Source organism: Ambystoma mexicanum, chromosome 5q (assembly GCF_040938575.1).
Source record: "Ambystoma mexicanum isolate Mex_15411 chromosome 5q, UKY_AmexF1_1, whole genome shotgun sequence".
Classification (NCBI taxonomy): domain Eukaryota; kingdom Metazoa; phylum Chordata; class Amphibia; order Caudata; family Ambystomatidae; genus Ambystoma; species Ambystoma mexicanum.
This window is the reverse complement of record NC_090933.1, coordinates 1,082,144,452-1,082,163,831: the sequence shown is the minus strand read 5'-3', so window position 1 is coordinate 1,082,163,831 and position 19,380 is coordinate 1,082,144,452. Positions and strand designations below refer to the sequence as shown.

General features: G+C 45.9%; 1 protein-coding gene across 1 annotated transcript in view; it reads right to left on the bottom strand.

The window, feature by feature from the left end:
* The window catches only part of FER1L6 (fer-1 like family member 6), a 1,078,814-nt gene that overhangs the window by 302,711 nt on the left and 756,723 nt on the right, over window positions 1-19,380 (bottom strand). The window contains exons 29-30 of the mRNA XM_069621590.1: window positions 11,288-11,412; window positions 8,482-8,613 (exon numbers count right to left, since the gene is read on the bottom strand). Coding sequence (XP_069477691.1) covers window positions 8,482-8,613; window positions 11,288-11,412 — 257 coding nt within the window. The remainder of the gene's footprint in view (window positions 1-8,481; window positions 8,614-11,287; window positions 11,413-19,380) is intronic.

Below are 19,380 nucleotides of genomic sequence, written 5' to 3'. Positions count from 1 at the left end.
TATTAACTATTTCATAGTTATTTTAATTAGGTTATGTAGGTTGTTCATTGTTAGTTTAATTAGTTAATATAGTTTAATATTGTTTGTCTATTGTACATTCATGTGATGGTGTGGTGCTTTGTGGCTTTTGAAAGCATCCACTGTCTGTTCCACCTAGGCCCTTCAAGCTTGTCTTGTGTATGTGTTTGCAGCTTGGGGTCCTGACTCACATAGGCCACTCCTGCTTCCCTTTTCCATGGGCTTGCAAGGATGGTTCGGAGTAACAAAATATTACACAAGGGCTTTGGACTTGTCTAATAACTGTGGCCTGTCTGCTGCTGTACTACTTGTGTTAACACCCCTAGTGGGGATTGGTTGTGTTTCATCCACCCCATGTCTTTGATGAATTTGGGTGAGTATGTGATTGATTTCTCCATTAATTGATGTGGATTGTGATGTATGTTATTTTCTTGCCTGTATATGTGCTTGATGCACTTCATGTTGTAGACAGTAGCCTGCACCATTGGCCTGTCAAAGTGACACTGATGGTGGGAGGAGTTTGGATGTAGCTCTGTAACCTGGCCCAGTGACATCCAGAATGTAGACACACACACAGGGAACTTTCCAGCCTTATTGCTTTGTTTAATGCCCTTTCTGCAGGATGATGAGCCTCCAGACTACCTTTGCCAGCAGACACAGGGACCACTAATCCAGGAAACTGGCCACGTTCGGTGGTACAGACATGTGGATGTGTGCGCAAGCAGATGCACAGGGCTTGTGCTCAGACGTTTGACAGAAGCAGACCTGTTTCCAGGAGTTACTGCCAAGGTGAGCAACACAAGGGCACACACCGCAGACTACCTTCCAATAGGCCACTTGCACATGGATGCTAAGTAGCACCAGTGCTAGGGCGGTTTGCCAGGCATTGTTGGGGAAGTACACAGTACAGGTGACATGCGTTGAGGGCCAAATGCCAATTGCCTTTACTTGTTATCAGGGGCACACGCAGGGGCCATCAAACATATCCTCCAGTACCCCCTGGTCAATAGAAGCTGAGTAATTAGGGGATTAGCATTCCTAGCCAGAAATTGATACAGCACACAGGGATGACCAGCGAGGCTCAGCCTCTTGGTGAGTGCATGTCATTTGCATGTGCAAATTGCCACGTGCACTGCCTATTTAAATCTGCGGCGGCCAAAACACAACTTGTACTGAAGTTGCACCTTGCTATACGCATCTAGCAGCTCACCCAGGGACCATTCTATCATGTCTGATTCTTGACCCATTGGTCTTCCATTTCCCGCACAGCCACATGCGCCGGCCTTACTGCATTGACAGTGTATGTACCATCGGTGGGCCAAGCTAACGTATGGGTACATGGCAGCAGACAGGGTTGTTTGTTTGTGGAGAAGTCACTTTATTTGGGGCATGGATGGGGTTGTGTTTGTGTGTTGTAAACACACATTCAGATCAGTAACTAGCCCTCTCTTTGCAGCATTGAAGTGCTCCTGTTACCGACCTGAGAGTGTGCAGGCAGGAGGCCAGCACTCACCCCAGAGATAAGCGTCTCTTTGGCTTGCATTTGACTAATTTGGTACAATGTGCATGATGAACATGTTTTCTCTAATTGAGAATGTGTTTTTGTGATTAGTTGTATTTTGCCTACTTTCCCTTGCAAATCCACATCCACTCTCCTGCCCCTCTTTCCGGTTATCCTGAATAACAATGCCTGTCCATGCAACATATCCCTGACCCTCCTTCCCCGCCGGGGTCTCAGAGGCCTGTGTTAGTTTGACCTTGCAGGCGCCCAGACCATGGAGGGGGTGGTTGGTTTGTGCTACTCCTGTGCATGGACACCGGAGCTGTGACACTACCCATCAGTTGTTGCATCATCATTGTATGTAATGTACCATAAATTGTACCCATCCTGTTGGACCATTGTTCAACAGTGCTACCTTGGTTGTTCTATCATTGTGTTTGTACATGTGCTTTGACATTTCCTGCTTCTTCAAGTCATCTACTGGAGACTCTTCCAGGGTTGGGTTTTTTGGTGCTTACAGCCTTTTTCCCTGGTTTGTGGGTTTGCCTACTTAGAGTTCTATGCGATTTGGTATTTTTAGCAGTCAAGGTGGACTCTGAGGGGGCTGGACCCTATTTACACGCAAGCTGGAACATGGAGACCAAGGGGTAGGGTGATCCTGTAGCCAGGTAGACTTGGAGGAAGAAGGCTACATACCCCAGAGACAGTTGTTCAGAAGGTCACGGTGATGTGCAAGGGAGGGCATTTTGTTGTTGGACAGTTGGCTTGGCCTATAGTGTTTTGGGCACTCTGACATTGTAACTGTGGGGTACTATGTACATGGTGTGTTGTGCTGCCCAATGCCTGTTCCTGTGTTGTCTTCACTTTTCAGGTGTCAGGGGATTGGTGTGGTTTGACATGCTGGGGTGTTCAAATGGCCAATGTTCACATGTGATGTGTACAGGACACTGAGGGTCACTTGATTTCACATGCATATATTGAGTGCGTGTCCCTAATGACACAAAAAGTTGCACAATGATCCACAACATGGACATCCACACTTCCATGGCCACAGGTGCACACAGATTGCATTCTCATGCCCGCGGTGTCCCTGCAGCACATGATCTATTACCACTTGGGTACCCTGTACATGCGTCATTTGGTTTTAGATTTCATTAGTCTTTTTCATGTGATGCTCAAGGTGTATCTGCAACACAATGGCTGCTCACTGTGCTGTGTGCTGAGCAGTGTGTTGCAGGAGACACACACAGCACACAGGTTCGGGAGTCAGGATTTTGCCATGCCCAATGTGCATGTGAACGGGCATTCAGTGTTGTGTTCATGCTATGACTGTTGGAAAGCATTTGTGTCTGACTTTGTATGTGTGGGAGGTTGTTGGTCAGTCATTTCATCTGATTCCATGTCAGACCTCATTGTCTCATGCCAGTTTTCATGTATGACATGTCACTTTGTATATTATTGGTCATGTGTTGGCCTTTTGCTATTGCATGTCATGTGATGGTGTAGCAGCCAAGGGTGATTTGGTTTGGGAGGGTTTGGGTGACATACCAGGGATTGTGATGGACTGTTTTGCAGGGGTGTGTGATACACACCTTGCATGTGTTCCTTTTGGTCACACAGGATTGGTTATGTTTAAGTAGCTAGGGATGCACACAATGTAGCACTTCCGTGGCAACATTCTTGGGTGGTAAGGTTGTGACAGTTGACTGTCTCTTTGTCATCATCGATTGTCACCTGGTATGTGCCAGGACTGTGTGCACGCCGCAGGGATGGGAGTTTAGGTGAAGAATGTGGCCACAAGCTGGGTCTGGGCTGCCTCACCACGTGCCCTGTCCCCTCCCATGGGCAGCGCCTGTGCTTGTGGTTGGGGATGTGGGGGCACCACCATGTCCACCGGTATCTCCCGCTGTGTTGCAACATTGTGCAGGACACATGCTGCCACAATGATCCTGCACATTACTGGGGGTGCATATAGTAGCCGCCCACCAGAGCGGTCAAGGGAGTGGAAGCGTGACTTGAGCACTCCGAATGTGCGGTCCATTATGCCCCTGGTTGCAATATGGGCATCATTGTATCTTACCTGGGGTGGTGTGGTGGGGTTCCGGATTGGCTTCATCATGTGGTTGCTCAGAGGGTAGGCACTGTCCCCTGGGGAGGTGATGATAGTTGAGATTATTAGGGTTTGGGTATTTGTCTGTGTGTGACTTACATGCATGTGCACAGGCATTTGTACTCACCTAGGAGCCATGTGTCCCCATGCTGCCCAGCTTCCAGGGCCCGGCTCAGGGCGGACATTCTGTATATGAAACTGTCATGTGTGGAGCCAGTATAGTTTGCAAAGACAGAGGTGATGATTCCTTTAGAATCGCATACAACCTGCACGTTGATGGAATGCCAGTGCTTGCAGTTTCGATAGATGTGCTCAGTGGCCCTAGGTGGACGTAGGACCACATGGGTGCAATCTAAGTCACCAAGCACTTTGGGGAAGTGTGCCACCCTGCAAAAGTCCTGGACCCCGGCCTGCCTTTCTGCGGGTGTTCTGGGCATGCATATGTCCCTGCGGACTGAGGGGCGTGCAGTGATGATTGCCAACACCTGGTGTAGGCAGCGTGACTGCGTGGCCTGTGAGACCCCACCCACTATGGCAGTAGTCCGCTGAAATGACCCAGTGGCCAAAAAAAGCAGAACATTGAGAACCTTCTCCAAGGGGCTCAATGCTTGGGAGCACAGGGTGGGGGATGTAAGGCCATCTTCCTACTCCCTGACAAGGTCTAGGATGAAACCTATACCTCCCATAGACGTGGTCGTCAGGCATCCCAAAAAGGCTGGTCCGGGGTAAAAAAATGCGGGCCCTGGCTATTCTCCTCTTCCAGTGGTGTCTTGCGATCAGTGCTGCGACAAATGGGGCATTCATCGTAGCTGTATATACGTGTTTGTTGTTTGCGCACACTTTTATACTGTGCGCGGGGACGCTTCCGCCTGCCTTCATGTGGCAGACGCGTTGATGCCCATGCGCGTCTTTTGCCGTGCGTGGGTTTCCCGTAGTCGAATCCATGAATACGGGTTGTTCGCGTGCGTGTGGGCGTTCCGTGTATTTCCCTGCAGTACTTCCCCAGTTACGCCTTCTTTTTCACGCATTGTTCCCCATTCCGCGTGTTACGCCCCATGTCCCGCCCCCTTTTTGGTGTGTGTGCGGACATTCTGCGCTTTCCCTGTGCGCGTCGTGCACGGCGTTCGGGATGTGCAATGATGTGTGCGCCCGTGTGCGCCACGCACGGGTTTGGCGCACATCCTCAGAAAGACATGCGCAGGGACTTCCATGAATCGCACGCTTCCCTGTGCGCTTCCTTTTTCACGCTTGCGCCTGCTTGCGCCAGCTTGCGCCACTTTTCTTTTCGGCGCACGTTTGTTCCATGAATCGGCCCCTTAATGGTTAATGCAAACTGTATGTAATTTTCTTGCCGTTTGATTATGTTTTAGATGAATCAACTTGCTATTTATTCGATGTTTTTTCTGGTGTTTTATTGTATGTCAAGATTTCTGTACTTGCTATGAAATTGAAATATTTCATCTTATTCCTATTGATGTATTTTTAGTAGATTGTGATAAAAAAATTAAAGTTATTTCATAACTATATAACATAATTTAAAAAAAAGAAAACAAGTTTCAGATCCAATGGGAAGATTTTTGTTGTTGATGTTTTCTGGGTGATGCCTGCACGACACAATATGAAATCAAGTGTCCTTACACATGCCAAGAAGAGAAACCTGCGTCCAAGTGAACAAAGGCTATTGTGGTTCCTTGTCGCAGTTTTAAATATGTTATGTTAAGTTGATTTATACCGCGCACCTATGCCATTTTCATGGTCTCCTTGTTACCAAGGAATTGTATCATGCCCATCACAACCATAGCTGACGTACAGCACCTAGCCATGTCCGATTATTTAGCCTATTGTGACCCTGCAAGGGTGTTACCAGACCTTGATACGATATGAGAAGGTAAGGTTGAAGGAGGTGGTGAAGTGGGAGGGTGCAGATGTTTCTAATGGTTCTAGGTCTAGGGGTCGCACACAAAAGGTTGCACCCGCGATTGAAGCACAAAAGGCAGCAGTTTCACAGGTGCAACCTTTTGTGCATCGCCCTCTCCCAGTCTATGTCAGTGGAGGTCATCCCGGAACCTCCAGTTGCTATGCAGCAGCTTGCACCCTCTCCCGCCCTCTACCCAGTTACCTGACTCAGGATCCGGCCACCGACTGCCTGCTTTTCTCCACCATTCACAGTCTGTGTGCTGCGTCGTCGGAAGCCCGGGGCACAGCATGCCACGCTTTTATGCAAAACCTTTTATGACCCGCGCTTCTGGCACTGCAGCATACAGACTGCGAGCGGTGCAGATGGGGTAGGAGGGAATGGTGGCGAGAATGACTTGAGTAAAACGAACAAATAATTAGGTCAGAAACAATAGGTTTAAGGATAATGGGATATGGTCGTGGTTGTAGAGATGTGTGTGCAATAACTGATGGTAGTTATTGGTATTCAGTTTTATTGTGATGGCAAAATCTAGACCAGCCAAAGAAAACTACTAGATTAGCTGGTTGCCTAATTGGTTAGAGATGTGCTCAAGCAGCCCTAGTATTGCAGAGGCTTTTACCGGGTCGGTTTGTGAGAACCCTACCACCCACTATTAGAGGAGAGAACTGGGTTTGCCAAGTCAGCTGACAGAAATGTTGGCGCCAAGGATTGGACGTATCAAGAAGTGTTCACGGGTAAACATGAAGTAAGTGGGGGAGTGGAGAACAGTCCAGTGCTTTTAGGTTCTCTAGACTGTGCATTGGGATATTGAAATATTGTGGGTTTGACTAAATAGATGGTGAGGGAGGACATTCTATTTGGTTCTTGAGCTGGTGAAATTGAGTAGTACAGCATATACATCAAGTGAGGATAATGTAGACTGTATACGGCCTAATAGGCGGATACCAGGAAGGGCAAAGTACTAGGTGTATAGTACCAGAGCGGATATCAAATGATCAGGATATAATTGGCTTCCCAGAGTTAAGAGCCACAGTATGCCGCGTGTGATACAGGGTAGTCCATAGCAAACATGATAACATGTGCGGAAAGCATAAACTCAAAGTATAATAATCAGCACATGTAACAAATTAACTCATAGTCTCGGAGGATAGCTTAGGGCAACGCGCTCGCCTTGGAAGCAAAACGACATGGAGCAACACAGGTTCGATCCCCGGGTCCTCGCTTAGAAACCTCTGGGTATTAAGCATGTTATAAATAACCTATCATATCATATCATAGGATATAAGTGGGTGACTAAGGTTACTACTATGAATAGCTCCCTTGTTATTGGTTCCTTATTTGACTCACAATCTTATGTCCTAATTAAAGATGTGCAAACCTAGTATGCGGCACATGCTGCATGCCGCCTAGTCACAAGCAAGGGAAAACGTTTGGTCCAGGAAGGAGAACGGAGGTACACGCAGGCAGAAAGCTCCAGCTAAGGGAGAGACCGGCCATGGCATGCTGGAATCTGTTAGCCAAGAATATGAGCTCACCCCACAGAAATGTGGGGTGAGGATTCTGTATACTCAGCAATAGCCCAGCGCACAGTACGTTAAGTTCACTTATTGATTTCCAATGAGGTATTAGTAGTCGTAAAATGTAAAACAGTCAGCACGTGTTTCGTGCAAGTTGCACTTTCTCAAGGCAGAGGGAGTTCTGTGTTGGTAATACTCCTACTTTTGCAAAGCATTCATTATGGTCCATCTAACGTGATAGACACTGGTATCCATGATGCTTTGAATGCAAACACAATATTCCAGGTTCATCTTGTGATGACGAAAGGTTTGACTGGCTGCCTGTCCCAATCCTGTAATTCATCCTAAGCATTCTATTTGCCGAAGTGATGCTCCCAGCTCATACATATTGTACGCTACCAATGTCACGCTTTCAAAAGGCGCTCTTAAAGCTGGGGCTTCATTGCCCCATATCCCATAATGCATTAAGTGCATGGCCTTTCCATTTAAAAAATTGCTTAATATTCGTGTGCAAATTAATACCAAATATGTACTGTTTAAATCGGCATTGATGCTGTGCTATTCTCCTGGGCACTCTTGCCAATCTATCGCTATTCTACATTTAATGACGCATGGATGTCACTCATAGGACCTCTATGGGGCTCATCAGAGATTCCCCGGTCAGGAAAAAAAGCCGGTAATTCCGGCACCAGCACTTTTTGGGCCGGTGAAACACAAGTTTGCCAGCGGGGCAGTGATCTACCGGCAGGCCTGACCTGCCGGTAGTTCCGTCCCCTACCAGCAAATACATGCCAGAATCACCGGGACCGGTACTACCAGTGCCGGTAACTCCAGGAAATCCCATCCCATGGAGTCTTACGGGACTCCATGGAATAGGAATTTACCGGCATCTCCCCCACCTGTAATATCCTGGTGATACAGATATATCGGGCAGCGGAAACGGTAAGGCAGCTTTGTCGATATCCCACCAGAATTACCAGCAGGATCCTGGCTAAATTGTAATGAGCCCCAATCAGTCCCACTTAGAGTGGTATCAGGTAATGCTATCCCTACATATAGGGTCGCCATATATAATGTCGCCGGGAAAAGGTTGTGGCGACATTATATAGGTGACCATACATACAGGGACAGGGGCAGCCGGGGTGTTCCCCGCTCCCCATGAAAAATCTAAAAGGGTTTGGGGGTTGCAGGGGTATCCCCCGCATGTCCCATGTAATAATGTCCCCACAAAAAACTGCAATTTTTCAGCGATTTTTTGCATGGCGATATTTTTGAGGGGACAGTATTACATGGCACCCTTAGTGCCTAGGTTAGTTATATTGCCAATGGCAGGCAACTCCAAACAAATTGCAATACACTGGGCTGGTCATGTACTGTACTGTTCATGCGCGCATGTCAGGGCTTGTGCCTCATTTACCTTGAATTTACCGACGACTCGTTCATCAAAGACGCTGTTATCGTCGTCGTTCGCCTTCCCTCGGAAGAGTTCAAAGGTTTTTACCCAGTCTTCGAATTTGCGAAACTCGCCCTCCAGTTCTCCGTCGTATATCTGAAAAAAAATGCGGAGTTGGTGCCCCGCGTCGAGATAAGAGCTTCAGAGCGATTGAGAATTCAGCGAAATAGAAGAGAAAGCGATTCAGCGGTCATTGGAGAGGGTCTGCTTGCCGTGCGATTGCCGCATATTTCTAGAGAAATAACGTAAAGTGGCGAAGAAATGAGTGCTCTCCCCAGAGACAGCGATGCCACCAGGAATACCAATATTGCACACATTAGGTAAATGGCTATGCGCTCGCGCAACCTAGACAAATAAAAGGAAATGTGCAGTTTGAAGGATTTTGATGTCGAATGTTCGAAATCCTCCACCACTGTGGCCTTTTGAGTAGGTCAGTTACAGAATAATAGTGACTCATGTTTTAAGTGTAGATATAAGGTGGAGAGAGAGAGAAAGAGAGAGAGGGAGAGAGAATGACACGTTTACATATTTTTTTATAATTGGTTATTTGGTTATAGAGCATCATCATGCTGAACTCCCCCTGCTTTCGAGCACTAAGCTAATAGGGGTTGCTATTTCCCAGTAATTCATGGTACCTCCCTTCCCCCTTGTTCAATTTTAGGTCTATAGCAACTTGTATCTTTTGTGTTCTTTATTATAACTGGTGCATTCAAATACAGATAGGGAAACATGGCATATGAGGAGGGACACACAGCTTGTAGGCGTTGTTCGCTTGTTTGCCCACCCATTGACTCTCCATGGGCATGCTAATCTCTGTCCCCTCCACTTCCTTCTCTTCCCTGCCCAAAACACCTCCTCATGGGAACTCTTTGAGTTTGCTTTAATCAAGCTTCACCATCCAACCTTGCCCTCGAAAAGCCTGCCTTTTTTCAAAGCAGTCTTCTGAGAGTTAATGATGTCATTGGAGCTGTAAACCTACTGCTGGCATAATAAAGAAATGTCTTAAACAGGCCTGCCTTCAGCCACTCGATTTATAAGTATTATGCATGCTTCAGTCAAATCCTATTAAAAACAAACGTGGCAAAGCCAACAGTTAAAGCTTGTGTGTTAGTAGTTGGCATTTGCTAGGTACTGCTATTAGATGCCGAGGTACTTGCATCATTTTTCACTTGCTACCATCAATGGCTAGTCAATGCCACTATGGCAGTGCCTGGCAAGTGCCTTTCCCATGCCTACACAAACGCCCAACCTGCTGGGAGTACCAATGCTTGTTTGCATTAGTCCCTGGGCTCTATGTGCTGGATGACAAGGGTTTAGGCTCGTAGCTGCCAGGACTTGAGCTTGGCCATAAGACCATCCCATTGGTCAGCCTGCCTCCGCTGCTGTAGCGCAGTTCCCGTTGCAAGGGGCAGTGCAGTGCTTGGCAATTGTGTAACCTTGGAGGACGTTGTTGTTGAGTAACACTTTCAGAAGCCAATGATAGTGGGGAAACCGACTGGGTTTAGCATGTGAGTCCCTGGGGACAGGCAACTAAAGCCTTAAGGCATCGACTGGTTCTGGGAAGGGGTGCACTAAATGTCCTTAGACCAGGGTGTTTCCTTTGATGGCCCCCACATTGCAGAATTGCAGAAGAAAATCTGAATTGTCTGGCTTTCAGCTGCAAAATAGAGCATGCATAACTCCTGTAGAGTTTTTGGTAATCTGATCATCATCATCATCATCATCATCATCATTATCATTATTACTACTACTATTATTATTATAAGTTGTCGTTCATACAGTGGTTTCACTAATGTGTTTGTACAGAGAGCATTTTTATATAGAATCATTACCACCCAACCAAAATGTGCACTCATGTAATGACCTGGGAAGAATAAAAGGCTGAGTTGTTTTGCTGGGATGCCAGCCGGCGACCAGTGGATAAAAGAAGCAAGAGCTTGTCCCACTGAGCTACCTTCCCAGCATTGTATGAGAGGAGATGAAAGTCTACAGACTGAGTGGCAAGGTGACTGTAATAGAGAGAACTGGCATGGCTGTAAGGGGTTAAGGGTTCAGAAGCCCGGTGCAGTGGCTAGTAGAATAGGAGACTCCACGACAGCTGCGGGTTCTACACGGAGAGAACTTGCAGGCCCTCTGCACATTTCCCCCCGGTCCTTATTGTCCTGTTCATTCGTGTTGAATGCCAGAGACGTCGTAGACACAGATGGAGCCGCAGGCTGAGGAAAGTCAATGCAACTTCCTTATTCCTTTAGGTACTGCAGCTCATCGATTGCGTATTAGAAGTCACCATCAGGGGGGCATCTTTTCATAGCTGACATTTGGGGCCGCTATTGTCAAAACACTTGCATGTGATGGGGCAGAGTGCTGTATTTATCTGAATAGCAGGCATGTCAAGTTTCATCAGTAAATACTTAGAATAGCGCATTTACACATTGAGGGGGCATTGCACAGTAGCACAAAGAAGAGAAAAGGCGGTGAGCCAGTTTACGATGGTGTGAACAAAGTGGTACATAGATATATTTGATAAAGGAAGGCAGTCTAACCCAAAGTGAATCATGCATTATTGAGCATTCAAAAGAGCATTCCTGAGATGATCACATTTTGCTTAAAGTGCAAAACCTACTTGTGGAAGAGGGGTAGGGTAGGTTCATTCAATGCGTGTGAAGAAGTGTGTAGCGCAGATGAGTGTGAGGAGGTGCTCAGCCTGGATCACGCCGGGAAGGAAGGCATGCGGGCAAGGACTACGCCATCACGGTGATGGTGGCGTTACCTGTAATGTCGCCAGTTTGGGTCCTTCTTCCTTGGGCTTCTTCTTAACGATAGCCACCTGGCCTTTCTTTTTCTTCTCCAGCGATTCGTCAATGGTGACGGCAACCTGGCCCGGGGCCAAGGCGGCTGTTGGAATTCATGAGCAGAAAGCCACGTTAGTACCCATCAAGTGCATTCACTGCCATGTTGCAATATCTGGCAAACTTGCTTAGGAAAGAGGCGAACATGCAGCAACCAACTGGAACATGCGCTCTATGGCCATTTCAGCAAGTGATGACATAGAGCAGTGATTTGCAACCCGCAGCTCTCCGGATGTTTTGGACTCTTACTCCCATGATCCATCACCATTGGTTATGCTGACCAGGACTCATGGCAGTTGTAGTCCAAAATATGTGGAGAGCCAGACGTTACAGATCCCAGCTATTCAGTAATGGAACCTGCACACACTATATGATCAAAAACTTGTCAGAAGCAGTTTTTATATTAACTCTTATATCATGTCGATCTATATGTCGAAAAAGGTATGCAGTGTTTATATCGAATATTATATAAAGAAAGAACATATATCGAATATTTTATAAAAAACATTTTTTATAGATTATGCATTTAGGGGTGGGGTAAAGGGTTGAATATTTTTGGGAAACGGTTGGGGTAGGTTTTTAGGGGCAGGGGAATGGGGGTTTGGGCGGGGGCGGGAACCCCATCCCCCCCAAAAAAGGGTATTCTCTATAAAGATTTTTGTTATAAAATATTCGATATATGTTAATTCTTTATAACATATTTTGGTAAAAAGACATGTAACGGTCGAAAAACAATCCTTTGCACAGCATGTATGTGCTAGGATAGTAAACGTTCCACCACCCGCAACACCCCCCCATCCTGCTGCCAGATGGTGTTGCCTCTTCTCCAGCTGGCCCCCCCTTTTATTTGCCTTTTACCCCACCCCCTGCTCTTGATATTTGATACACACTAATACGATACGTGACTTATTGTCCATTTGGCTTAACTAGCTATGATAGTATGTAGGTCTGAAGAGGTCTATTACCGTGATTGTATTGTGGTAGGAATTTTCAGTAAAGGTTATTCAATACAATAAAAGATAAAACATATTGTGCAAAGCATTATATATTTCCAAGGAAGAAAGAGCGTCGATAGGAAAAGGAATCAGTGAGGCAGTGGGAGGAGGCTGTAGAATGTGACTGTTTGACACATAATATCATGGGCCATTTCACAGTTCCACAGAGCGGGAGACAGAAGGACAACCATTCATTAAAAGCAAGGACTGGAAGGGCCGCATGGTGGACTTCACTCGCCTACATCGGGGGAAACAAGATACAGTCACCAATAAAGCACCGTGGTAGGGTGACCAGACGTCCCGGTTTTCCAGGGACAGTCCGGGGAAATCGCCCTCCGTCCCGGGGTTTGCAATGGTGGGTGCCCATGGTCACTGTTTGTGCGGGGACCCGATTTCGAAATCCCAAACTCTAATTGCGCCAATGAGGCCGTGAAAAGCATTTCACGGCCCCATTTCCTCACCCTTCCTATCCCCTGCCACTTTCCTCCAATGAGAGGGTTGTGCATGTGAGCACACCCCCTCCGAGCCCCCGCAAAAGGCCATAGACATAGAAGTAGGACTGTTTATTTTTTATTTTTTATGATAGTCCTACTTTTATGTCTATGGCCTGTCCGGGTTTTTTGTGTGAAAAATCTGGTCACCCTACCCCGTGGCATGTTATTGGATGGAACTCAGAGAGACTAACTTGTCCTGTACTATTTTCCTGATGATATGTCCTGTGTTGTACCAGGTGTGTAGGATGAACCCTGCTGTGTCCATGCACCTATGTTCTTCTCAGTGCACACCTGACCTGCACATTCTTCAGTGAAATCCATCTCAATCTCACCTTGCAAGATACCTAAAGTTATTCATTTTTTTTAAATACAAATCTGGGCACATCACCCTTTATCCTTGGGTGCAAGTACTGCTGCTTGTTAGTTTATTATTTGAAAGCGTAAACAAAAAGAAAGCTGCAAGGCTCCCCATCTTTGTATTCTTGGTTCACTCTACCTTCATGTCATCGTTCAATAGGCTCTTGAGGTTGACTAACTAAACACGCTGCTATTATCTGGGCTGAGGGTTAGGATGCAGGCCTCTTCTTTGTGTTCATGACTTAAGGCTTGCTTGTTTGTGTGAGAGAAAGATACACTATGTTGAGGTAGTCATCTGCCAGCACGTAGGCAGTTCCTGCTTACTCATCTCCCTCCTCCTGGCCATCGTCCCTTTGTCGCGGGATGGCCCAGCAAATATTGATACATTGAACATGTCCTCACGTCACTGCTGACTCACTGCATCTAACCACCCACTCCACGCTATCTTTTGTATGGGTCAGCCATTTTGTTGGAGCAGCTGGTGGCATCCACTTAGGGGGTACCCCTTGATCTCTTTCATGCCCAGTTCATGTTCCCAGAAGACGTATGAATCCCTTACTGGAGAATAAAGAGACTTAATGAATGGATGTTTCCATATTCCAGCGTCCCTAAGAACAAGCTTTGGCAATGCCAACAGTTTTGGCCTTGTCTAGGCATTTGCCAGTCATTGCCATCATAGTGCTAAATGGCCATTAATGGTTGCAAGTATAAAAGGTGTTAGTACCTGGCCATACAATAGCAGTGCTTGGCAAATGCATAATACCTATATGCAGTGATTGTTTTTAACAGGATCTCAGTAAAGGGCACGGATGCTACCTACAAGTTGAGTGGCTGAGGGCACTCTTGGTTAAGGTATTTTTATTGCTCCGGTTTACAGCTCCAATTAAGCCAATAACTCTCAGAAGCCTGATTGAATGTTTGATGTTATGGCTTGACAGAGCAAGCTCAAAGAATTCCCAGGAGAATGCCCTTTGGTTGGGGAAGGGCAGGGAGTGTGTGGGAATGACCACAGGCATTGCTATGACCATGGACAGTCATTAGGTGGATAAATAACCAAACAACACCTAGTGCATCCCTTCCATCTCTCTCTTAGCTCTACTCCAATGCAATCGTTTCCGCATATAGGTGGCACTTCAGTGACGTATAATAGCAAAACTAATAATACATATAATTGAAGGAAGACAGCATTTCTCTCTTGGAGATTTCCATAGCAAATCAGCCCAAGCAGAAGAACTGACTCTTCTATTTTATGGCTTGAAACAAGTTCTGGGCACCTTTGTTTGAACCCTGTAGAAGAGTTAAAGACCCTTGCCGGACCAGCACTGACAGACGTCTCCTGTGCACAAGGACTGGCTTTTATCTGCTGTCATGGCATCCCCATAACCTAGAGGTTGGAGTAACATTCTATGTTAGAAAAGTGCGCGTAATGATAGCCAATGGACCATACGGTGTGATAAACTTCTGTCAGTAAGTCTATGGGTTACTCGGGAATCATTTGGGGTAACTGGTATCTCTTTATCACTCACTGGCTTGTGGTGATTTATTTTCCTGTGCAGTGCAACCACAAGTGAAATCTGAGAAAGATTCCTACTTCCACATATATGTATGTATGTATTTATTTATTTGTTTGTTTGTTTATTTTTGAGATTTGTATAGGGCACCCAACCCGGAGGCATCTAGGTGCAGGGTCGGATTGGCCCCTCGGCCTTTCGCCCCGTGGCCAGCTGAAATCGTCCCTAGGGAGTGGGGGCCAGTTTCTGGCCATGCCTGGGCCGGTTTGGAAGAAAATAAAAATTGAAAAAAACTTTTTTTTTCTTCATTTTTCTTTTTCTTTCCAAAAAGCCTTCCATCCCTCTTGGGTTGATAAATGAGTATCAGCACAGGTTGGGTGATATTGTATGCATAGATTTCTATAAAAAAGGATCTTAAACGTAAGTGCTATATAATAATATATTATCATTTGGCCTTGGACGTCTGCTTGGATTCACAGTTTAGTGTACTTAGGAACAGTGCTATTTGATGCCACTTCCTGTTTTGTCAAGGGGTGAACGGTCGTGTTTCATCGCTTACCGGGATGTCACTTTGCGGTGGGGTCAAATGACATCACTTCCGGTGACGTCACCAGAGGACAAGGGTCGTGAGACGATAGGTGGGCCACTTTTTTGAGGCGAGGGGTGGCCCACTTTTTTTGGGTGACCGGGCCTATTTCTTATCCCAGTCAGACCCTGTCTAGGTGCTGTTCTTGACAGTGAAAGCATCCAAGGTTACATAGTTACACAGATGTCCTTGTGAATAAAAAGTACAATAGTTGTGAAGTTACCCAAATGCATAGAGAAGTACATTACAGACTCCATGTTAAGTTACCATGTTCATTAACCTTACAGACTTCATTGAATTACAGTGTTCCTTTACCTTGCAGTCTGTATTAGATTACAGTGATCATACCTTACAGGCTCCACATTAAGTTATAGTGTTCATTAGGTTAGTAAAGGTGCAGATTGCTAATATAGTTATATTAGTAGTTCCTGTGTGAAAAGCTACGTTTTCAGATGTTTGAGGAAGGTCTAGAAGGAGGCTTCTGATCTTAGTGTGGCTGGTAATGTATTCCAGTGTTTGGCAGCTACCACTGGGAAGCTGCATACACTTAAGACCAGTAAGTGATCAAACCTGGATTGTTGTTGCTATCTTGCATCTTTACTCAAGTGGCTGTCAGGAAAAAAGATGGACCCCCAGATTCCAGGTCTGAACAAAAATGGGTTATGAATCCATGAGAAATGACGCGAGAGAAACAGGACACCAGCAGGAAGGTCTGGCAGAAACATCTGACCAGGAAGTCCTAAGCGGGCCTTCACTGCAAGCCTGTTCCGCCTCGCTCCCTTCCAAGAAACACCATTCTAGAAAACGATGCCATGAGAGTCTTTCTTCCCAAACTCTAAACATTTAAGAAACTGTCGAGGGGAAAGGGAAAAGTCCATTCAATTTCAAAGGACTGTTGACATGCCAGCCAAGATGGCCCTGGTGCCCAAATAATTAGGAAGTTCTATTTTAGTGGGTAAATCCAGTCAGTGTCTGGTCATAGTGAGTGTGTGTTTATTGAAGCCTTAGAACTAGAGTGCTCTGTTGTGTAGTAGGTGCCTGTTACCGATGTTAGTGATCCCAAGCCAAAGGCAAAGGCTTCTGAGGAGGTTGAGGGACACTTAACACACAAAAGAAGCAGATATTCAGGGCTTTAAAGCTATTAGAGCATGTGCGGGGGGAAGGCAGCCTCACCTTGGGTTCCTGTGACAAAGATTGCTTACGTCTCTTTGACCAGTGTGTACACATAGCAAATGGAAGCTTGGACGGCATCCTTTACATGCAGTTAGACTCTCCATTTCAATCCTACTTGGTGGCTGCGATGCCAGACACATTGAGACGAAGAAAGGGAAATCCTGTACGACAGGCTTTCATGGGTGGTGCGAGCCTGAATTTCAGGCTCTCTAGAAGAGAAGAAAACATGCTCTAATATCGCTGAATCACTGACACAAAAGCAAACAATCATTGGGAGTAACTCCAAGTCAAGCAGACAGTGACCTTCTGACCAGCACCTCCACAGTCTGATCAAGGTTTCCGATAACTGGAAGAGATCACCTCGCCCTAAGCTCAAACTAACCCTATCTAATCTTCCAAAACCCCGCACCCCCCTCCGCATCTGATATCAAATCTAAAGTCACAAACCTAGGCAACACATCGGTCAATACCGCCTCACGACACATTTCCCTGGACACTCATTATCTGTGAAATAGCACAAACCCATATTAGATGCAGAAACCTATCATTGCACATTCTCAGTAGCACTGAAGTGTTTTTTCCTGGCACCACTGGCAACCAGAGAATCAGCTGGCATTCCCAGCCTGCGGCACACATTGACGCCCATCCACCGGATTGCTTTCAAGGCATCTGGAATGTTACGCGGCACTTGGGGCCCCGTTTCTTCGGATCTGCAAATCCACTCAGCAGCAAACCGAGGCTGTCTTGGTGCCTCTGCTCATACTAACCCATGCCTTACTCGGATGCTGTCTCTCGCGAAGCCCCATGGGATAATGAAAGTGGAAGACGCAGTACGTAGGTCACAGTTACAGTATCACTGACATAACTTTATACATTTGTATCATTTTTTGTATGCCTGAGCAGCCATCATTTTATTTCTTAAATCTTTGATTTATTTTGTTTTTTGGCGTTGCCAAACCATTACTTCCGAAAGGGAAGCGAACACACAACCTATTGCCAATAAGCTATTCAATGCCACCACACAAATTGCACCAGTTGTAGACGTTTTATTCGTGAGATTTGTCCGTTAGGCTAACGGGCAAATCTCATGGTGGCTGGCATTGAATCATTTATTGCAAATAAGAGAGCAGTGGGGGCGCTCTATGCCCGCACACAATGGGACAGAGCAACTGATCACAAATACTATCATCCAAAACGGAACTATTGATCCTTGTCGCAGCAGGAACCCCCCATCGAAACCTGCACACACACTTTTATTGCCAATAAGCACTACTTCCTCTGCTGGACACCCCAGGTCTGACTGTTGGATTTGCCCTGATTCATAGTCCATCCAAACGCCTATCAGTGCTGCTTCTACCCAATTGTGGCCACGAATGATCGCAGCTTCACTGTGTAGTCCAGACTCAATCTCTAGACAACTATCCCACAATGGGACCTATTGACGTACGGGGAAGGGCATATAGATAGCTATTTTTCTCGGATCTAGCAAGAGTTTCAGCCCTAAAAGAGAATAGTTTGTTCCCCACCCTTTTCTTGGTCGCGCTCTGAAAACCTTGTCTATGAGCGCGATGTAAATAATGTACCCTTAATATTACATTATGAGGATATTGAAATTCCTTGCTGCGTTTTGTGTCATTTGAAGCTCCAGACTGCAGGCAGATTGCGTTCTACGGACACACAGCTACAAGGTGACTTGTGGTTATAATGATGTACATTTGGGGTACACTGTGCAATATATCAGCAATGATACCAACACTGATATAACTTCAGGTTATCTGTTTTCATAGTATTCACATCACCCTGATGTGGAGGCACTTATCAGCGTGTTACTGTCATTATTATTGAAAGGAGACAATGGTCCTGCTTTGAACCTGCTGATGTTTCCACCAGTAACATGCTGGTTAAGACATTGCAATGGAAAGATCCAATTGGAAGAGCATTTTCATTTCAGAGGACCTCATTAAAACCTCTAATGGGTGAGAGCTCTCTTTTAGTATGCTGATATGTGCAAATCTCAAACTGATACAATGTGTTAAAAAATGTCCTCTGGCGTGGACTTTCTGAGGCAACTTAAAGTTGTTATTAAAATAAATACAACTGAATAATGTTTGTGAGGGTCTAAAAAGACATAAGAGCCAGATCCTTCATATGTGGTCCACTTGAGCACTGCCACTGTGCTAAGATAAGGGGTGAGTTGTAGGAGACACCATGGCTTATTGTGGGTTCCCAGATGGAGTGGAAATTGCCTTATGCTCAGTTTCTGGTTATACTGACATTTGCTTGTTTTCTACCTGCAGGGGGGGTCTGCCGTAAAATGATAGTACTGATCCTTTCTCTACTAGTTCCAAAATAGGAACCTCTTACCTCAGTCTCTGCCTTCAGCCCCTTGATCTCTAAGCAATGCACCATCCCAGCACCCAGCCCTTAGGCACTTAGCTTGTCTTTTGTAAAGACGTGTTGTTATTGTTTTATGCCTGCTTATATAAAAGCCCCAGATGTTGACCTTGGCGTGTTCTGTAGGTTGGGATGTGATGTAGTTTTATGTTATGTAGTGGCATTTCTAGAGCTCACAGTCACAAAAATAGCCTCTTGGATACACTGGACTGATACATTGTATAACAAGGTGAGTGTCATGGTGTTTAATGAACACATGTGTCTTACGTTTAGTTTCGAAACGTAAAAGGTAGACATTTTCCTAACATTAAGGGGAACAGAGATGTATAGGCAGGGTTTGAAGAAACTAGAAGATCTTCCTCCCATGCGTACCCTGCTGTATTTAGGTTCCACCATATGAAGTCTCCAGGTTGTCCTAAGTGTCCTGTTAGGGCTGTGATGGTTTAAATGATCACATGTGAAAGTAGGTCCCTGTATTTAAATAGCTGTATGTGCTATACACAC